General features: G+C 39.0%; 1 protein-coding gene across 2 annotated transcripts; it reads left to right on the top strand.

The window, feature by feature from the left end:
* Nucleotides 1-977: 977 nt before the first annotated feature.
* LOC113053219 (protein FAM104A-like) lies at nucleotides 978-3,471 on the top strand. Of its 2 annotated transcripts, none has more exons than XM_026218079.1 (4): nucleotides 978-1,121; nucleotides 1,385-1,527; nucleotides 1,853-1,964; nucleotides 2,535-3,471. In XM_026218079.1, exons 2-4 carry the CDS (start codon nucleotides 1,457-1,459, stop codon nucleotides 2,772-2,774), a joined length of 423 nt encoding a protein of 140 aa, XP_026073864.1. In that variant the 5' UTR covers nucleotides 978-1,121; nucleotides 1,385-1,456; the 3' UTR covers nucleotides 2,775-3,471. The 2 variants fall into 2 exon arrangements, with proteins under 2 accessions (XP_026073864.1, XP_026073858.1); XM_026218073.1 differs by having other exon boundaries at nucleotides 987-1,228.
* Nucleotides 3,472-19,257: the final 15,786 nt, after the last annotated feature.

Here is a 19,257-nt window from a genome sequence, read left to right as displayed (position 1 = left end):
TAAGATTCATAAATTCCAAACGCACTAGGCAGTTGCTAGGAAAACACTGTTTAGCAAATTCACCCTTACATTTTTTTACTTTTCATAAGTATCGCAACCCACATTCCAGATGTTCAACGTAAATGAAGTAATATCGTTTCCGTTTGGGTAAAATCTAAGTGAAAAATAAATAAATAATAATAAAAAAAAACTTTCGACAGGAACAAAAAAGTAACCTTTGAATGTAAAGCAGATTCTGAAAAATCTCGCACTCTCGTGAAAACCAACGCATTTTACATTTTAAAACTCAAATGTTTCTTTATTCAGCGTTCAAATGAAATATCAGCTGTGATAAATGTGTTCAGATGCGTTATACAGTTTGTCAAACAGGGTCTTTATGCAAATCAGAAAGACAAACGGACTTACGTATATTTGTGTCATTTTATTTCTTTAATGGCTATATTCCATATACAAAAAGAGAAGCCATATTTTTAGCGTTTAAGAATTCATTATGTTGAATCAATCTTGCCCTAAAAAAAAAACAAATAAAATAAATAAAACAAACAAATAAATAAATAAAATTCAGAAAGTAAATGTATGTATTTTTTATGTCTTTGTGTGATGGTAATTGTGCTTATCTCCCCTTAGCAAATTGTTATTATTTTTTTCTGCCCATACTTGTTCACATCATCCTTTTACATGTTTTTCAATGAATTAAAGAAACAAAATAGCATAAATAAATAAATACATAAATGTCATAAGCTGCACAGAGTGCGACATTTATTTTTATGTTATTTTGCTTCTTTAATAAAAGAAGTTTGGGAATTATTCCTTACATAATGGTGTAGCTGCATGGATGAAGAAACAGATAAAATGAAAATATATTTTCTTGGGAACAGCTGAACGGAATAATTTAGAGCAGCGTGAGCAGAAGCGCTTGTGGGCATCGGACGTGACGTCGTCACATGATCAGCCAATCCCGCGCCGCCCTCGTGTTTACTGTCTGAGTTCGGCGCATGCGCTCTAGCATGTAAATAACAGCCGCTGCGGTGGTTTGTATGGTATCGCACAGGCTCGTCAAATACACGAACAACCGGCTTGTATTTACAGAGGACGTTATTATATCTTCTACGTTCATGAAAGTACGTCTGGAAGAAGAATACAGAGTTAAATCAGTGGAACAGATCGCATGAATTTACAGCTAGCGAAGTGTCAGTTAGCACACAGCTATGATAGAGCCTAGCCGGAGGTGTTTGAGTTTGACACATTTAATACTGTACTATTAATTCAATACACTATTCAATTATTTTCTTACTTTTGTTTTATAACCAACAATTAATGAAACGGTTTTCAGTTAGACAGGTATGAGAGTATTTAGTGTGTAACTGTGTTGTGCTGTTAGCAGAGGTGTGGTGATGTGTTGAGTGTAGCATGACACAGCAGCTGTTGATCAGAGCCACAGCTGATCCAGGAGCGAATGCTGCTCGATAACACACTCAAACATTCAACATCAGTACTGTCTGCTCCAGCGATGCTAACAGAGAAGAGGTGAGTCTACAGATTGTTGATGTTATATTATTTTAATGAAGGAATATGTGTCTTTATTAGTGACAGAGGGGCAGCTTTTGATCTTATATCATTTATACAATGACAAAATGTGCTAGATTGTAGCTTACAACTTAGAACATAAACATAATTTGCAATAAAATATTATGTGCACACACAAATATAACTTAGAATATATATGTGAAATATATACATCTGTGTATTTAAATGGTACAGCACAGTGATTAAGGTCCTATATAAGTGTTATGAAGCTGTTTTAGTCAGTATTATGTGTCTATAGTCTTTAACCTGTAATGATGTTGTGAAGGAAGCGTCAGCGCGCTGAAGGGGATGGCGAAAGCGCTCAGATGCCTCAGGCCAAGCGACAGAGTTCAGCTCTCCAGAGCTCAGAGACGGCTAGAGAATCATGGGAGTCTGAGGTAGGAAATGCATTCAACCGAACATCACTACACTTCTTATCATTTAACCGCACACATCTGAAGGTTTCGTCTTATCGCTGGCTTTAGCAAGTGTTTAGCCAGTCACCACGAGGTAGGAGTGAAATGGGAGTAAAAGACTTTATAAAAGCTGTTCCTGGCTTTGTGTAGCACCTTTAACTCTGTATATTCTTCCGAAACAGGGTTTCTGAGTTGATTTAAAGCTAACAATTCATTAAATAATTCACCAAGAATTTATTAATTAAAGTCTCACATGCATTTCGGAACTCATTGTGCGTTCAGGTTATTTCCGTTGACCGTATTCAGTGTTTTACCAGTATTTTAAAGTGAAAGAAATCAGACTAATATTAGTATTATATGTATGTCTTGTAGTGTAAAATACATTTATCTTATGTACTACACACACATTTGGCAATGTGACATGACACTGGACACATCTGGACTGCGTGTCAGGTTTTACAAATACTTGAAAGTCCCTGTTCTGCTTCCATTAGCTGCTACAACGTTGTGTCGCAAATTTGAGGATGGATGTTGCTAACCCATTGTTTGCAGTCTTCCAGCAGCGAGGGCAGTTGGGTCAGCAGTCCAGATCACGCCGCAGGGAGCAGCAGCAGTAGTCACTGTGGAGTGGACGTTATTGGGCCCCACAGCTGCCACGACCCCTGCAGTCCCCACAGTGCCTCCAAGCAGCCGGACCCCGTGGACCCGCTGTCCTACCAGCACATCAACCGTGTCCTGAAGGAAGCCCATTTCCACAGCTTACAGAGCCGGGCTCCGTCCAAGCATAGGTGACTTCAGGGACAGATAGCAACCCCTAGAAGACAGGGTTAAACTTCTTCATCTCATCCTCATTCAGACCTGCTTCTGCTTTCTAGATCTCTCTGCTAGAGCTCATCTTATCTTGATATTTAATTGGATGGAAAACATGCCCTGGTACTGTAAGCTCTTCGACTAACTAGAGCACAACAGTGATTTTTGTAAGCAATAACAGCTTGACTACGATGCAAACTTTTGTGACTTCCACACTGTGTATTCTTCTTCTGAAAACAGCTGGATTGAGAGTGATGAGGGGGGGGGTTTGCACTTGGGAATGGGTTGATCAGATATTGACGTGGACCATATAGCAATTCAGCCGAGCACATTTAGATGGGAGGCTTAAACATGCCAAAATATCCCAATGCACTTCTGATTGGTGAACTCCATCGCAGTGCCGTAACTAATGCATAAAGCAGCCAGTCGATTTCATCATATCAAAGACTGCGCTGGTGGCATCAGGTGTAATCTTGACACGACCATCACTGAAGCTGGTTGCTCATCCAAGCATCACGCCTTCGACACCCTGCAGAGGTTTGCTTGTGTGCCGTTCAAATGCTAGATTTGAAAGATCTGTTGTTTATTTTACTATACCTTTTTGTATGGAAAGATGTACATTACAGTTTACATTCAGATCATCTACATTTCTAAATAAAGATGTGTGTTCTTAAGCAAATCTGCGTGTTTGACTGGTGTGATTGATTAACTGAAAACAGTATAGCTGTAGAATAAAATAAGCTTTTTTTTGCACTAACAAACAGATCTATTTAGTGTCCTTCACTACAATATACTTACATTTGAATTAATCATTAGGTACGATGCACTTATTGAGTACAAACATGTTTTTACATTGTACTTTTATTTAAAAAATACTTGCATGTAATTATGTGTGTAATTAATTTATAATTGCACTGTTGAGAATTCCTTAAGTCTCAGCTTAAATATTGCGTATTGGTATTATGCCATAAACCTTACATATAATGGTTTTATAATCCATGACTTACAGTTTTGCATTGTACTGTACTTTCTGATTTGATGGAGTGCTTCATGGAGTTTCTTTAAGTACAGAGTCTTGTTTCTTTGGCTTTCTGTCTGTATAGCTGCATTCTGTATTTTTCTGTCATAGTACATAATAGATGACAGATCCACTGCTTTTCTGGATGTGTGGTGAATTACAGCTCAGTGCCAGACCAGACATTAATGAGAGATGATCTGTGCTTCGAGGAGTTGTGGGAAAAGGTCATTTTAATTAGAGCACTACATGTCCTTGTCTTGCGCTGCATAACTGATTACATCTATTAATTTGCCCCTGGCTCCCCGTCTCTGCGTCCTCATTAGAGCTCCTGCAGAAAGCACAGGTCTTCCTTCACTGCACGAGCACGACAGGGGTGTCCAAAATGACCCTGGATCAGTTTATCAGGTCTTGATTTGGATTATATTCTCCTGTACTTGATATTTGATACTGACTAGATTACTGACAAAAGTGCATGTGTTGTTGCCTGTGAAATGCTATGTTTGCTAGGCATTTTGAAGAGTGTTTTGTGTAGATGCTCAATAGACCATCCCAAAAACTTAAATTAATTGAAGTTTAAATGAATCTGATTAATTTAGACAATTTATAAAGGGCTGAAGAAAAGTTTTCAGAACACAATGGACTCAATGAACCACATTCACTCATCAAAGAAGCACAATAAATCATATACAGGCATTTAACAATATAATATTAAGGTGTAAACATTGTTAAATTGTACTTTAGTAGAACCTGAATCGGGTGTTTTATCACAATTACCCAGAAGCATCACAATGGATACCAGCAGATGGCAGCAGACGTATTAACACTCACTGTGCCACGTGTAATTCTGTCATTCAGAACTGTTACTTCATTTTTTAATATAAGACAGATAAATAAGAAGCATTTATGATGAACCTGTTAACTACGGAGACTAATGTTATGGTGAAGCCTGTAGAGAGTTAAATCAGCTGTCCTTGTTCTGGTGTCTGGTGCACATACCTTGTTTTATTTTTACCATCCACCATTAAAATCTGGGTTACACTCAAGGCCTTTTGGTCCTTGTCCCGTTCCTGAAATGAGAGACTGAAGCCAGAATATACGACTATAGCAGTTTATAAGGCCTGCGTGCATATTCAGCAAGGCCAACAAAATCTTCACAGTTTCAAGTCAACATGTGATGCTATCTGGGATTTACTTTCTTAATACACATTCTGCTCTCCCATGCATCAATGCATGTTATTTCAAACACAATACTACTGAATCAACTTTATTGTTTTGCTGATGTCACAAATCCCTCTCACCTTTCACCTCCATTTAGAAAATAGATAGAGAAGTCATCAAAAACTCAAAATAGGAAAGAAGGTTCAGCTCTAGTAAAAAGAGCCTTACTTGACAAATCATAGGCCATTATGTGAAACTGGAATCTGAAACGAATCCAGACTGACTGGCCTGGTGTGAAGCTGGCACAAGAAGAGCTAGCGGTCCTCAGTCGTAAGCCAACACTAACATCTGCTCCATCAGAGGAAGAAAAGCTCTCGACAGCCTCCTCCATCCCCATCACTCCTGCTAATGACTGGCCACTCCTGTCATTAAAGCCTTATTACTTTAATACAGAGAAGAGAAGAACACCCCGGAAAACCGCAGGGGCGAGAGGTGCAACTGTTACATGGACACATGAATGGCTGGGTGTTCTGCTTGGGATAACTATATTCCCATTTCTAATGAACACTTCTGGAAACTGTTTATGGTTTCTCACATACCTTACATCAGCTGGCTGGAGGTTTAGACTATTAACTCTCCACACATTAGACATACAAATCATCTGAAATGTTATTTCTTTTTTAAGCTGCTAGCTTGCCAATGGAAGGAAGCAACTAACGAGACAAAGACACTGAATCGTTTAATTGAATCATTTTAACTTAATATCCAAATCATTTAGCTTGAAACCATAATATGATGTCAATATAAAGGCATTCATTTCAAATTTTTAGTTCGCCCAAAAATGAAAATGTACTCCACTTTAAGGTGTTCCAAACACACAAGACTTCTCTGAAACACAAACAAAGATACTTTTCAGTGATCAAATATGGGAAACGCGGAAAAAGCTCAAATGTCAACCGCGTGATTTGTTAAAACCGACCTGGTTTGTAGTGTGTGAGAAACGCACATTTGAGCATCTGTGTTTACCATATTTGAAGCGCACTGTATGTGCACTGATCGTAAAAGTCAAGTGATAAAGTTATAAAGTTTTCGTCTGGTCAGAGGAGAACTGGCCCCCCAACTGAGCCTGGTTTCTCCCAAGGTTTTTTTCTCCATTCTGTCACCGATGGAGTTTCGGTTCCTTGCCGCTGTCGCCTCTGGCTTGCTTAGTTGGGGTCACTTCATCTACAGCGATATCGTTGACTTGATTGCAAATTAAAACAGACACTATTTCAACTGAACAGAGATGACATCAATGAATTCAATGATGAACTGCCTTTAACTATCATTTTGCATTATTGAGACACTGTTTTCCAAATGAATGTTGTTCAGTGCTTTGGCGCAATGTATTTTGTTTAAAGCACTATATAAATAAAGGTGATTGATAAAGTCAGCTACTAATAGCAGCTTTTTAACAGTATTCAATTTAAGATTGAATGCAATTCTACAACTCTGAAAGTCTCCTTCTGGTGTCCTCCTTCTCATCTAATAACGCTCTCCAAAAAACCATCAAATCAGTGAATGATGACTTATATTTCATCCTTGCACAAAACTATTGTTTTGCTTCAGAAGACTTTGAATGTAGCACTTTTATGGCGTTTTCTGCTTGGAGAGTCCTTTTGTGTTCCTCTAAAGAAAGTCATAAGGGGTTGGGACATCATGATGACAGACATTACATTTTTGGATAAACAACTTCTTTAGGAGTGCCGTCATGTTAAAAAAACTAAATTGGTTTCATGTTAGCCGAAGAACAAAAGGAATGGCGGCTGGGTTTTGAGTGATGGGCTTGCTGAAGTGACTGATGGTTGTTTTTACTTGTCTGTTAGTTTTGGCTGAATTATAGGGGTGTTGGGTGCGCTGATGCTGGCGGTGGGTCCGCTTTTTTCTTTCTTTTGTTACTATTTTAGATAGAGAGGTGTAAGTACTTAAACAATGCTGTATAAATAATGTAAAACAATGTGTAAAGACATCAGGACTTTAGTCACATATGCCATGTGTTCACGATCCATCTTGCCTATAAGGTTTGTTAGCATGTAATGCTAGCAAGTTAACATAACTCTCTAAGAGAAGTCCATAAAAACAGAGCCCTCTGCATTAAAAAATGACTTTCCGTACTGATCTTCCACAGATGTTTTACCTGTATTTAGATTTAAATATTGCATTGTGATGTGTTTTGTTTTGTTTTAGAGTTAAAGGAAATAACTTAAGGGTCGGTCACACTATACTTTTCATTCCAGTGACTTCCTTTTCTATGCATGTGAATGCAGGAGATTGAACATGCAAGCTCATGTGAAGTTCAAGTTTGGTGAACTCTATTTTTCTATTGATACATTTTTCTTGCAGTGAACTCTCTGTTTCTTTTTAAGACTAGGCAGCATGCCTACAGTCTGTTCATGTCAGTAAATTGTTATTAAAGTTCTACAAATCCATTTGATTTGACAATCATTTTAATGAAAAACTGAATAAAATCACAGAATTAAGAAATGCATACCAAAAAGCATGTGGAAAAACACAGATTTCATAGGGACTTTTTGGAACAATTGTAATTGTTTATTACAATTGTTTGTTGGCATGGTGCACTTGCATGGTCTTATATTAGCTACTTTCAAGCTTTTAGTTATTGTTGGAATCGAGAGCAAAGTCAGAGAATTTATCTGTTTAGTTTGTGACCCCTTTTACATTCTCAGTTAGTGAGTGTGACAAATCTCTGACAGAAGGGGCAGATTCCAGCCAAAACACTCAGAAGGTGAGATGTCCCTGACCAAAACTGACTTTGAGTTGCTTTTGAGAAGCTGCCAGAATAAGTTACAAAGCGGACCAGAATCTATTTCATTAGTTAAATGTCTTCCTCATTTGGAAGTCATTTTGGACAAGAGCTTATACTCAGTGAAGAAACGCCTAAAAACATTTTTTTTAGTGAATCATCTATGTTCTCCTGCTTAAAATAAACCAGAAACCCATCCACTGATCTGGAGAACCTACAAATGCATCACCAAGAACATTTTCCTATCTATTCAAGTTCTTGATAAGACATTTGCTGAACCTAAGGTGCTGTAAAGAATCATTCTAGAGCCTTTATTTTTAAGAGCATTTCAGTGGTTTCCCACATAAACTGCTCATGTTCAGATGCAGATCTGGTATGTCCCTTCTGTGTAGTAACCATGTACTCATTCTGCCGGCACACAAGGTGCAATTTGTTCCATTTGGACTATAACTGTCATGAAGAGATATACCCCACTTAAACAGCAGCCCATAATCTCCTCCACTCCCCATATTATCCTAATTGAACCCATGGGCTGCCAACTCCATCAATAGCTGAGCTCATCTCCAAATTAATAAAACATAGGCCTTCAAAGCACGGCCACATTACAGCTGAAGGCACATGGATACAGGGGCAGGAAACGGGGAATAGTCAGAACACAAAATCTGGGACCAAGCTGCAAAATAATTGTTCTGGTTTGCAAAATATCTAGTTTCTTCCAAAAAGAAATCTGTGCGCAGGTTTGCATGTAGATGTCTATTAGCAGTGTTTGGGGTTACACAGTTACTTTATCAGATTACTTTTTTCAAGTAACGCAAACTTCTTTGTTTTCCCATTAACACTAACACATCTCCTGAAAAATCAGGAGAGAAAAATCAGGAGAGTGTGAAACCTTAAAAGTTGCTATCATTCCAATCGTTTGCCAACAATACATCAAAACCCAAAGGCATTGACATTATTGTTCTTTTAAAAAGACTGATAATAATGCAGTGTGTTAGACGCATATATCATTGCGCTCCTCGTCTTTACTGGCACGGTGAGGGTTTCGTAATAAAAGTGTCCTGTAATGAAAGCAACTTCAAATGGAGGCAAATGCAGGCAGTGTGAAGCCTTTATTAAATACATTTATCATGTAGCGGTAACAGTCAGTATTTTAATAAGTGGCCTGTATTCCTGTGTTTGGCTTCTGTGAGAGACCCCTACTCATGCCAAGAGCAAAACAGATCAGCTCTCACAACACATACAAACACAGCATCTAGATCTTATTTTCCTCTACACTACACAGCACTGCTCTCTTTTTTGGCAGCAAATAAAAAATAAAAAAATCCAGGGAGCTTGGCGTTTCATCACTCGTACCTGTCACATTTCCAACAGGTTCTGTACCCTTGGTTTCTCTTGTCTGAAACAGACAAGTTTGGTTGTAGAGAAAGCAATGGCAGTGGGCCCTTGAGTACTCCTCAAATGCTCTGGCTCTTCAGCTTCCTGTTTTCAGAATGACATGAACAGCATAAAAGAAGCTAGCAGCATGTACTGAGAGGAATGCCGTTCAAGACTCTTCTACTCCACAACATACAACCTGAAGTGAAATGAATCTCCAGGACGAATGCCGCCAAATCTTGGCCAAAATCACTGATGGGATGAAGACCGCTGTCCAGCTGCTAGTGAAGGAGCTTGGCTAGATTCTGATCTATGTACTGGGAATAATCAAATCATCCTGAAAAGAACAGAAGAAGTGTCACAAAGCACTATGCGGGTTGTGTGTGTATCGTGGTGAATGACAACCCTGCAGTGATCTCATTATAGAGATGACCTACATAAAGTCAAGGCCCAGTTCAACTGAATTACTGTGAGAAATGATAAGCTGAAGTCTGAAATAGCAGCAGCTCAGGATGTGAACCCCTTCAGCTGTTCGTGACACTGGACTTGGTTTTCAGGTCCAAGTCCAAGACCATATTATAACACACTCAGGAGTATTTGGACTTGGTCTTGACTAAGACGTGACCTTCAGTACTACTGCAGATACTTTTTGTAGTTTTGTACCTGAAGATGTATCATATCGATCACAAGTGCAGTATGGAGTACCTCAAGGCTCAGTACTAGGGCCGCTACTCTTCACGCTTTATATGTTACCCTTGGGAGATATCATCAGGAAAAAAAAGCGTTCACTGTTATGCTGATGATGCTCAGCTCTATATTTCTTCGCGGCCTGGTGAAAAACACCAATTTGAAAAACTAATGGAATGCATAGTCAATATAAAAAACTGGATGACGAGTAATTTCTTACTGCTAAATTCTGAAAAAAACAGAGTTGTTAATTATAGGACCGAAAAACTCTGCTTGTAATAACCTAGAACACTGTCTTAGACTTGATGGCTGCACTGTCAATTCTTCGTCATCAGTTAGGAACCTAGGTGTGCTACTTGATCGCAATCTTTCCTTAGAAAAGCCACATTTCTAGCATTTGTAAAACTGCATTTTTCTCAAAAATATATCTAATATATCTATGCTCTCAATGTCAAATGCAGAAATGCTAACCATGCATTTATAGATTATTGTAATGCTTTATTGGGTGGTTGTTCTGCACGCTTAGTAAACAAACTACAGCTAGTCCAAAATGCAGCAACAAGAGTTCTTACTAGAACCAGGAAGTATGACCATATTAGCCCGGTCCTGTCCACACTGCACTGGCTCCCTATCAAACATTGTATAGATTTTAAAATATTGCTTATTACTTATAAAGCCCTGAATGGTTTAGCACCTCAGTATTTGAATGAGCTCCTTTTACATTATAATCCTCTACGTCCACTACGTTCTCAAAACTCAGGCAATTTGTTAATACCTAGAATATCAAAATCAACTGCAGGCGGCAGAGGTCTTCACAGTGCACCCGAGACCTGTTGACCCCGGACCCGACCCGGGACCCGTACGGGTTCGGGTCTATATTTTAAATCATCAGCCGGGTCCGGGTCGGGTCCAAATCCATTACCTTGGGTCCCGGGTCTGTTTAACATTGTGTGTAATACCCGTGCGATCGCCGATCGGAGTCATTGGACTCGAAGAACACCCGGCCGTGATCAAAGACTGCTTGTGTTTTTTGTAACTTGCAACTTGTAAAATTAGGAAAAGAAAAGAGTGAGCCAAAAAAAGTGATCTCTCTATCTCTCTCTCTCGCTCGCAGACTCAGAGTTAATATACAAGTGCACGCACCGTATTAATTCTTGCAGACTTGACACACTCATATTTAATATATTTCAAATCAGCAACACAATCTGAGGTGAACTGTCACATGAATGTTTTCTATTATGCTCAAATTGCGTTAAAGCATTTTAGGTTGATACAGCTAGCACACATGTGCAGTGTCAAGCACATTTCATGTTTCTATGGCAACCAGTGAGGGACACTTCGACTGCCAAACCATGTTTTACATTTTCTCCCATTTTTATAATATTATAAATGAACCGTTTAATCTTAAAGTTTTAGTGGTTCAGATTCAGACTCGATGCAGAGCAGAGAGCACAGACAGAGATCAGATGATAGTAAATAAATAACGTCAGTGGCCATGGCATTGCACGAGCGATCGTTATTATAGTTCAAAAGGGCAAACAGTCTAAGTTATTATGCGAATTAACTCGAGTCAGAATGTACATGTGCACAGCTGCATTTGTCATCCGTCACCGTGACATCAAGTGGGCTTTTGAAGCTGAAATAATGAGTGGATTAAGCTTGGACTTGGAATAACGAGAGGAATGACATGAATAACTTTTTTGTCGGAGGATTGTAATGCATCACAGGCAGTCAGGTACAAGGAAGAGAGACCACGGCTCTTTAAATTAGGTAAGACAAAAAGCTGTATTCTTCGCAACAGGTTTATTGACTTGTAATAGCAATTTAAGGTGGAATATGTGAACGTCGGGTCCAGTCGGGTCTGTGTCTTCCAGATTTCAAATAATATACGGGTCCGCGTAGACATTTCTCGGATCTACATTGGTCCGGGTCCAGCTTTTGAAATATTAGACGGGTCCGGGTCGGTTCGGTGTAGTACATTACGGGTCTCTGTCGGGTTCGGGTACAAATTTTTGCACCCATGAAGACCTCTACGGCAGATCTTTTTCCTATTTGGCGCCTAAACTCTGGAATAACCTACCTAACATTGTTCGGGAGGCAGACACACTCTTGCAGTTTAAATCTACATTAAAGACCCATCTCTTTAACCTGGCTTACACATAACATACTAATATGCTTTTAATATCCAAATCCGTTAAAGGATTTTTAGGCTGCATTAATTAGGTAAACCGGAACCGGAAACACTTCACATAACACCCTATGTGCTTGCTACATCATTAGAAGAATGGCATCTACGCTAATATTTGTCTGTTTCTCTCTTATTCAGAGGTCACTGTAGCCACCAGATCCAGTCTGTATCCAGATCAGAGGGTCACTGCAGTCACCCGGCCAGATGGTGAGACCAGATGGTGGATCAGCACCTAGAAAGGACCTCTACATCCCTGAAAGACAGCGGAGACCAGGACAACTAGAGCCCCAGATACAGATCCCCTGTAAAGACCTTGTCTCAGAGGAGAACCAGGACAAGACCACAGGAAACAGATGATTCTTCTGCACAATCTGACTTTGCTGCAGCCTGGAATTGAACTACTGGTATCGTCTGGTCAGAGGAGAACTGGCCCCCCAACTGAGCCTGGTTTCTCCCAAGGTTTTTTTCTCCATTCTGTCACCGATGGAGTTTCGGTTCCTTGCCGCTGTCGCCTCTGGCTTGCTTAGTTGGGGTCACTTCATCTACAGCGATATCATTGACTTGATTGCAAATAAATGCACAGACACAATTTAACTGAACAGAGATGACATCACTGAATTCAATGATGAACTGCCTTTAACTATCATTTTGCATTATTGAGACACTGTTTTCCTAATGAATGTTGTTCAGTTGCTTTGACGCAATGTATTTTGTTTAAAGCACTATATAAATAAAGGTGACTTGACTTGACTTGACTAAACAGTCCGTACTAAAGTACTGGGACGATTTTGTGCAAATACCAGTACCATTTAAAGGTTTGCATTCGCACCAACAGTGTGTACTATGAAGTGATGTAAGCCGGTCAACAGCGATGCCATTTGTGCATGGGGTTTAACAATGGAAACAAAGAAGAACAACGTTAACAACAGGAGGATGGAGGATGTGATCAGGGCTGTGTTTTTGTTGTGTCTCATGGGTTTCACAATAATGGACATGAAATGACGAAGTATAGCTAAAGTTATTAAAAGAACGGAAAGGAGGACTAAGACTCTCCAACTGGCAATGCTACATTTGCTACAGGTCCCTGCACTTCAGCATCCGAAAAAGGATTCTCGAAAGGTTCTCAAAAAAGGCAATCTGGTACTAAAATTACACCCAGTTCTGGCAGTGCGAAAATGCCAAAAAGTGGGTAGTTCCACAATTAGTTCTGTTACTATAAAAAGTTTGCTGCTTTGCAAAAGGCCCTTTGGTACCTAAAAGGCTTCTTTACCTTTTTTTCTGAGAGTGTACAGTGCCTTACTTGTGCAGAAATAGGCTTTAAATATATATCATGCACGTTTGTAATTGCAAGCTCTTCCAGGTACGCAAACTTCATTTCACGCATCGCTGTGTTGAAATGTGTCAGAAATGCAATTCATAACTTAATGCTAGAAAATGTTGCATTTTCAGAGTTGATACGAGAAGCACTAGTTGTACTTCTCATAAACCAAGCTTAACCAGTTTTCTTAAAAGCATCATAAGCTTAAATAGATCATAAAAAAAAAACATTGTGTCCTATGACATACTTACGTAATGGGATATGCAAAGCTCGTCCAGAATACCTATCGAAGAGAGCTATCGATTAGCGTTCGTGTGGCTAACTGGCGTGGCCATGTCAATCAGCTATACCTTTGTATCAAAAAGTTATTCTTTCAGCTTAACTACTGTGATGGCGGACCAACATATTGAAGACAATCTTGCCGTGCAAGTTAGTTAAAGCTGAGAACTGTCAATGTTTAGTTAGCTATCAGAGTAATTGCATATCCGGATTAGTCAGAATTCAAGGATGCTAGCGTTACCTTCAAAATACTGTGCTGTAAATTCATATTTGTTGTTATTCAGTCCAAGATCGAAATGTCTTCAAACTGTTTTTCAGCTTTGACAGTACACTGTATCAGAAGACAATTTGTGCTAATGGCCACTTATATTGCGGCACTTTTGGCAACGTTGAGTACTGTGTGTACTTTGTTACATTGTAGTTTGTATTTCAAAACACAACGGTGCATGAAATTAACTCTGGCTGCTAGAAGTATCTGTGCTCATATACCTGCATATTAGTTTCAGGCCATACTGTAAACCTGTTTAAAAACCTGTTCTTGAGCTCATTTGAACAGCAGGCATCTAGTAGGCAGTCAGGGGCAGTATAGTAGACAGAAGTCGGAGCTGGTCTTTGTATTTACACTTCACTTCACTGTTGTTTTTGAGTAGTTTGAGTAGTTACGTAAGGAATCACACAACCTGTCTGGTGTCCGTTGCGACAATAAAAACATGATCTTTCAGTAAAACGCTCTTGCCATTATCTGAAGAAACACATTAAACGTCTGACCTCAAGGACACTAACTAGAGAATTTACAACCATTGTATATTAGAGAGCCACAAGACCTCATGAAGTCCTTCAAGCAGCGCTAGTTTTTGGTCTCCGTCATGCTCTGTTCGTTTTCTCCCGTTGCTTCGGGGTGCAATAGCTCTCTGTTTATTTTCTTTGGCATTTAAAGAGTGGGTGTGCTTGTTCAATGGTGGTGTTTTCAGAGCACACGCTGACCAGCTCGCTCAATGTCCACTTAAGATAAGTACAGTATATCATCGAGGAGGCAGCAATTGATTCCTGAAACTTTGTGATTTCTGTTATTCGACCTGACGATGTGACAAACAGAGACCTTGGCTTCAGCTTTCTTCTTTCACTGTAGAGAGGTTTTCCATAGGCTACTTTGAAGCAGACTTTATAATGAAAAGTACAACAGAATTGGGTTAAACTGAGTTGACTCAGGTTGAATTGAATCGAATCAAATTTCAACCTAAATGCATTAGTCACTGCAGCATTTGCCGTGTTTTGTCAGTTGAGGCGAATCAAATCAAACGGAATCAAATCAAATCTACATTAGTCACTGGTCTACTTCACATTTATTTTCAACCTCATTTTTTCCCCCATTGTAATTGTTCTTGTCTTCCCTTATTTTTCTGTTTCTCTACTGCTCTGGCGTTCTTCTGCTCTACAGACCCACACATCTTCTGAATCATCAGATCTGCTCAGGAAAGTCCAGACACGAGTGAGGACATCAGGAACATTCAAGTGAAAAGGGAACGGGGAAGAGTTAAATAAATACACATGGAAAACACATCAAAATGCGTGTTAGATGTATGATCTGTGTTTTGAGACCGTAGGATCCTAATATTGTACTTGATAACAAAAGATAACAAAAAGTCTGATTTAAAAATATGTTCAAAGTAATTCATTTTGAATCATTCACTGGACTTGTTCTGAGCTCCTTTTATTGAATAAGAAATGACTCCAGCTCAGTGTCAGAAGAAAAGACGCAGGTTTTGTTTCCTTTTCAATGCATCTGAATCCTCTGTGTGTCTTCTCAGTCTCACGTAATCATTTTCCTTGTGTTATTCTGTACTCTGCGAGCAGGAATTGGCTTTGACAGAGCTCAGCTCTTTCCACAGTTGACAGTTTGGTTTTAATTGAGCCCCGTTTTCATCTGCTCAAATGAAAAGCACATGGAAAGAGCCATACACCTGGATCTGATCAGCTACTGAGTTAGACAACCACACACACAAATGCCCAGAGCCAGAAGACTGAAAAGAGAGGTTCCTCAATCTTTTTAGAGATGTTTTTATTATTCATCATTCAGCCATTTGGCACAGATGTGCTGTGTAGATATAAACCTTCATAAGGGACATGAGCGACCCTGTCATTCGATGCTAGCTCTCAGTTTCAGCCAGCAGAGGGAGATCAGCACACTGTACTGTACTTTCATTTACTGTATATCAGACACAGCATGCAAATTCAACTTCAAAATTGGATAATTCATTCTTAAAGAGATAATACCCCCAAATGCTAATTATTTTATCATGTACTCATGTTGTTCAAGACCTGTATGGCTTTCTTTCTTCTGTGGAACAAAAAAAGTAAAAAATATATTTTGAGAGATGTCTTTCTTTTATCTTTCTTTATGCAATGGACCACATTCTTCATCAAACCAACTCTCTTCAAATATTCTTCTACAGAAGAAACAAATGTATGCAGCTTTGAAACAACATTTACATGAGCAACTGATCACAGAATTATCATTTTCGAGTGAATTGTCCCTTTAAATGATTATAATAATTTATTATTCTTATTAATAACTGTAGTTTGGTTTGCAGTACATAGGACTAGTAAATCACACACACACCGTTATTGCATTTCAAGTTCAAATTCAGCTTTAAGTGGAAGTTACCCTAAAAATAAAAAATGTGTATAATTATGTCATCTCAAAACTAGGGAAGCCCATTTCTCCCATAGATTAAAAAAAATTATAATAATGTTTAATGTAATAAAACATATAATAATGTAATAATGTAGATTTTATATATATATATATATATATATATATATATATATATATATATATATATATATATATATATAATATATATATATATATATATATATATATATATATCAATCAATCACCTTTATTTATATAGCGCTTTAAACAAAATACATTGCATCAAAGCAAATGAACAACATTCATTAGGAAAACAATGTCTCAATAATGCAATATGATAGTTAAAGGCAGTTCATCATTGAATTCAGTGATGCCATCTCTGTTCAGTTTAAATAGTGTCTGTGCATTTATTTGCAATCAAGTCAATGATATCGCTGTAGATGAAGTGACCCCAACTAAGCAAGCCAGAGGCGACAGCGGCAAGGAACCGAAACTCCATCAGTGACAGAATGGAGAAAAAAACCTTGGGAGAAACCAGGCTCAGTTGGGGGGCCAGTTCTCCTCTGACCAGACGAAACCAGCAGTTCAATTCCAGGCTGCAGCAAAGTCAGATTGTGCAGAAGAATCATCTGTTTCCTGTGGTCTTGTCCTGGTGCTCCTCTGAGACAAGGTCTTTACAGGGGATCTGTATCTGGGGCTCTAGTTGTCCTGGTCTCCGCTGTCTTTCAGGGCAGTAGAGGTCCTTTCTAGGTGCTGATCCACCATCTGGTCTGGATACGTACTGGATCCGGGTGACTGCAGTGACCCTCTGATCTGGATACAGACTGGATCTGGTGGCTACGGTGACCTCAGAATAAGAGAGAAATAGACAAATATTAGCGTAGATGCCATTCTTCTAATGATGTAGCAAGTACATCGGGTGTTATGGGAAGTGTTTCCGGTTCCGGTTCACCTAATTAATGCAGCCTAAAAATCCTTTAACGGATTTGGATATTAAAAGCATATTAGTATGTTATGTGTAAGCCAGGTTAAAGAGATGGGTTTTTAATCTAGATTTAAACTGCAAGAGTGTGTCTGCCTCCCGAACAATGTTAGGTAGGTTATTCCAGAGTTTAGGCACCAAATAGGAAAAGGATCTGCCGCCCGCAGTAGATTTTGATATTCTAGGTATTATCAAATTGCCTGAGTTTTGAGAACGTAGCGGACGTAGAGGAGTATAATGTAAAAGGAGCTCATTCAAATACTGAGGTGCTAAACCATTCAGGGCTTTATAAGTAAGAAGCAATATTTTAAAATCTATACGATGTTTGATAGGGAGCCAGTGCAGTGTGGACAGGACCGGGCTAATATGGTCATACTTCCTGGTTCTAGTAAGAACTCTTGCTGCTGCATTTTGGACTAGCTGTAGTTTGTTTACTAAGCGTGCAGAACAACCACCCAATAAAGCATTACAATAATCTAACCTTGAAGTCATAAATGCATGGATTAACATTTCTGCATTCGACATTGAGAGCATAGGCCGTAATTTAGATATATTTTTGAGATGGAAAAATGCAGTTTTACAAATGCTAGAAACGTGGCTTTCTAAGGAAAGATTGCGATCAAGTAGCACACCTAGGTTCCTAACTGATGACGAAGAATTGACAGAGCAACCATCAAGTCTTAGACAGTGTTCTAGGTTATTACAAGCAGAGTTTTAGGTCCTATAATAACACCTCTGTTTTTTTCAGAATTTAGCAGTAAGAAATTACTCGTCATCCAATTTTTTATATCGACTATGCATTCCATTAGTTTTTCAAATTGGTGTGTTTCACTGGGCTGCGAGGAAATATAGAGCTGAGTATCATCAGCATAACAGTGAAAGCTAACACCATGTTTCCTGATGATATCTCCCAAGGGTAACATATAAAGCGTGAAGAGTAGCGGCCCTAGTACTGAGCCTTGAGGTAATAACAGCCAGTTTGAAGGTTTTGGGGACATATCCTAATGACAATGAGGAATTAATAATAGTCAGAAGAGGACCTATGACTTCTGGAAGCACCTCTTTTAGGAGCTTAGATGGTATAGGGTCTAACATACATGTTGTTGGTTTAGATGATTTAACAAGTTTATACAATGCTTCCTCTCCTATAGTAGAGAATGAGTGGAACTGTTCCTCAGGGGTTCTATAGTGCACTGTCTGATGTGATACTGTAGCTGACGGCTGAATGGTTACAATTTTATCTCCAATAGTATCAATTTTAGAAGTAAAGTAGTTCATAAAGTCATTACTGTTGTGGTGTTGTCAACACTTGTTGAGGCTTTATTTTTCGTTAATTTAGCCACTGTATTGAATAAATACCTGGGGTTATGTTTGTTTTCTTCTAAAAGAGAAGAAAAGTAATCAGATCTAGCAGTTTTTAATGCTTTTCTGTAGGATATGCTACTTTCCCTAAAAATTTAGGGACTTCTCTATATATATATATTTTTTAAAAAATGTTATGTAAGTATTCCTTTAAGACTAGAAGTATCTGTTTATGGACACACACTCCTCAAAGGTGACCAAGAAAGCATCTGATGTAATTTTGGAGAGGATATCATCATAACCTTAAGATCCTTTTCCTCTTCTCCTTCCAGCTTCCCTGTCCACATCCGGTTTGACCCCCCCCCCCCCAAATGTACCCCATCAATCCTCCGTGTCATCATTACCACAGTCTCTCTCATTGCCAAAGTAAGCTGTGACACACAGACGTGAAAATGATACATGGATTTTTCCGGACAGGAAACGCCGGCCGAGGAGAACCCCTGCATACTCTCGTACATTCGGCTTCCCTCTGCCATGTCTCCCCACGACTCTATAGACATCAACATACCACAAAAAAGTCCCGTTTTTCCCGTTGTGTTCTTCCTGGTATGGTCCTTATCTCATGCTTGTGTCAGGCTCACGCCGTTCACCAGCCACGGGAGACATTCCTCTGCAGGGAGGACTCGATGTTGGTCAACAC

This window comes from Carassius auratus, chromosome 3 (assembly GCF_003368295.1).
Source record: "Carassius auratus strain Wakin chromosome 3, ASM336829v1, whole genome shotgun sequence".
In the NCBI taxonomy this organism is placed as follows: domain Eukaryota; kingdom Metazoa; phylum Chordata; class Actinopteri; order Cypriniformes; family Cyprinidae; genus Carassius; species Carassius auratus.
Note: the sequence above shows the minus strand (reverse complement) of the source record. Positions and strands in the feature narration are given on the sequence as shown.

Bases quoted from the DNA above. Each gene is read 5' to 3' on its own strand.
- LOC113053219 (XM_026218079.1), top strand. From the start codon at position 1,457: ATGCTGCTCGATAACACACTCAAACATTCAACATCAGTACTGTCTGCT. The intron at 1,528-1,852 runs GTGAGTCTACAG...GATGTTGTGAAG, and splicing joins GCGATGCTAACAGAGAAGAG to GAAGCGTCAGCGCGCTGAAG. The intron at 1,965-2,534 runs GTAGGAAATGCA...CATTGTTTGCAG, and splicing joins GAGAATCATGGGAGTCTGAG to TCTTCCAGCAGCGAGGGCAG.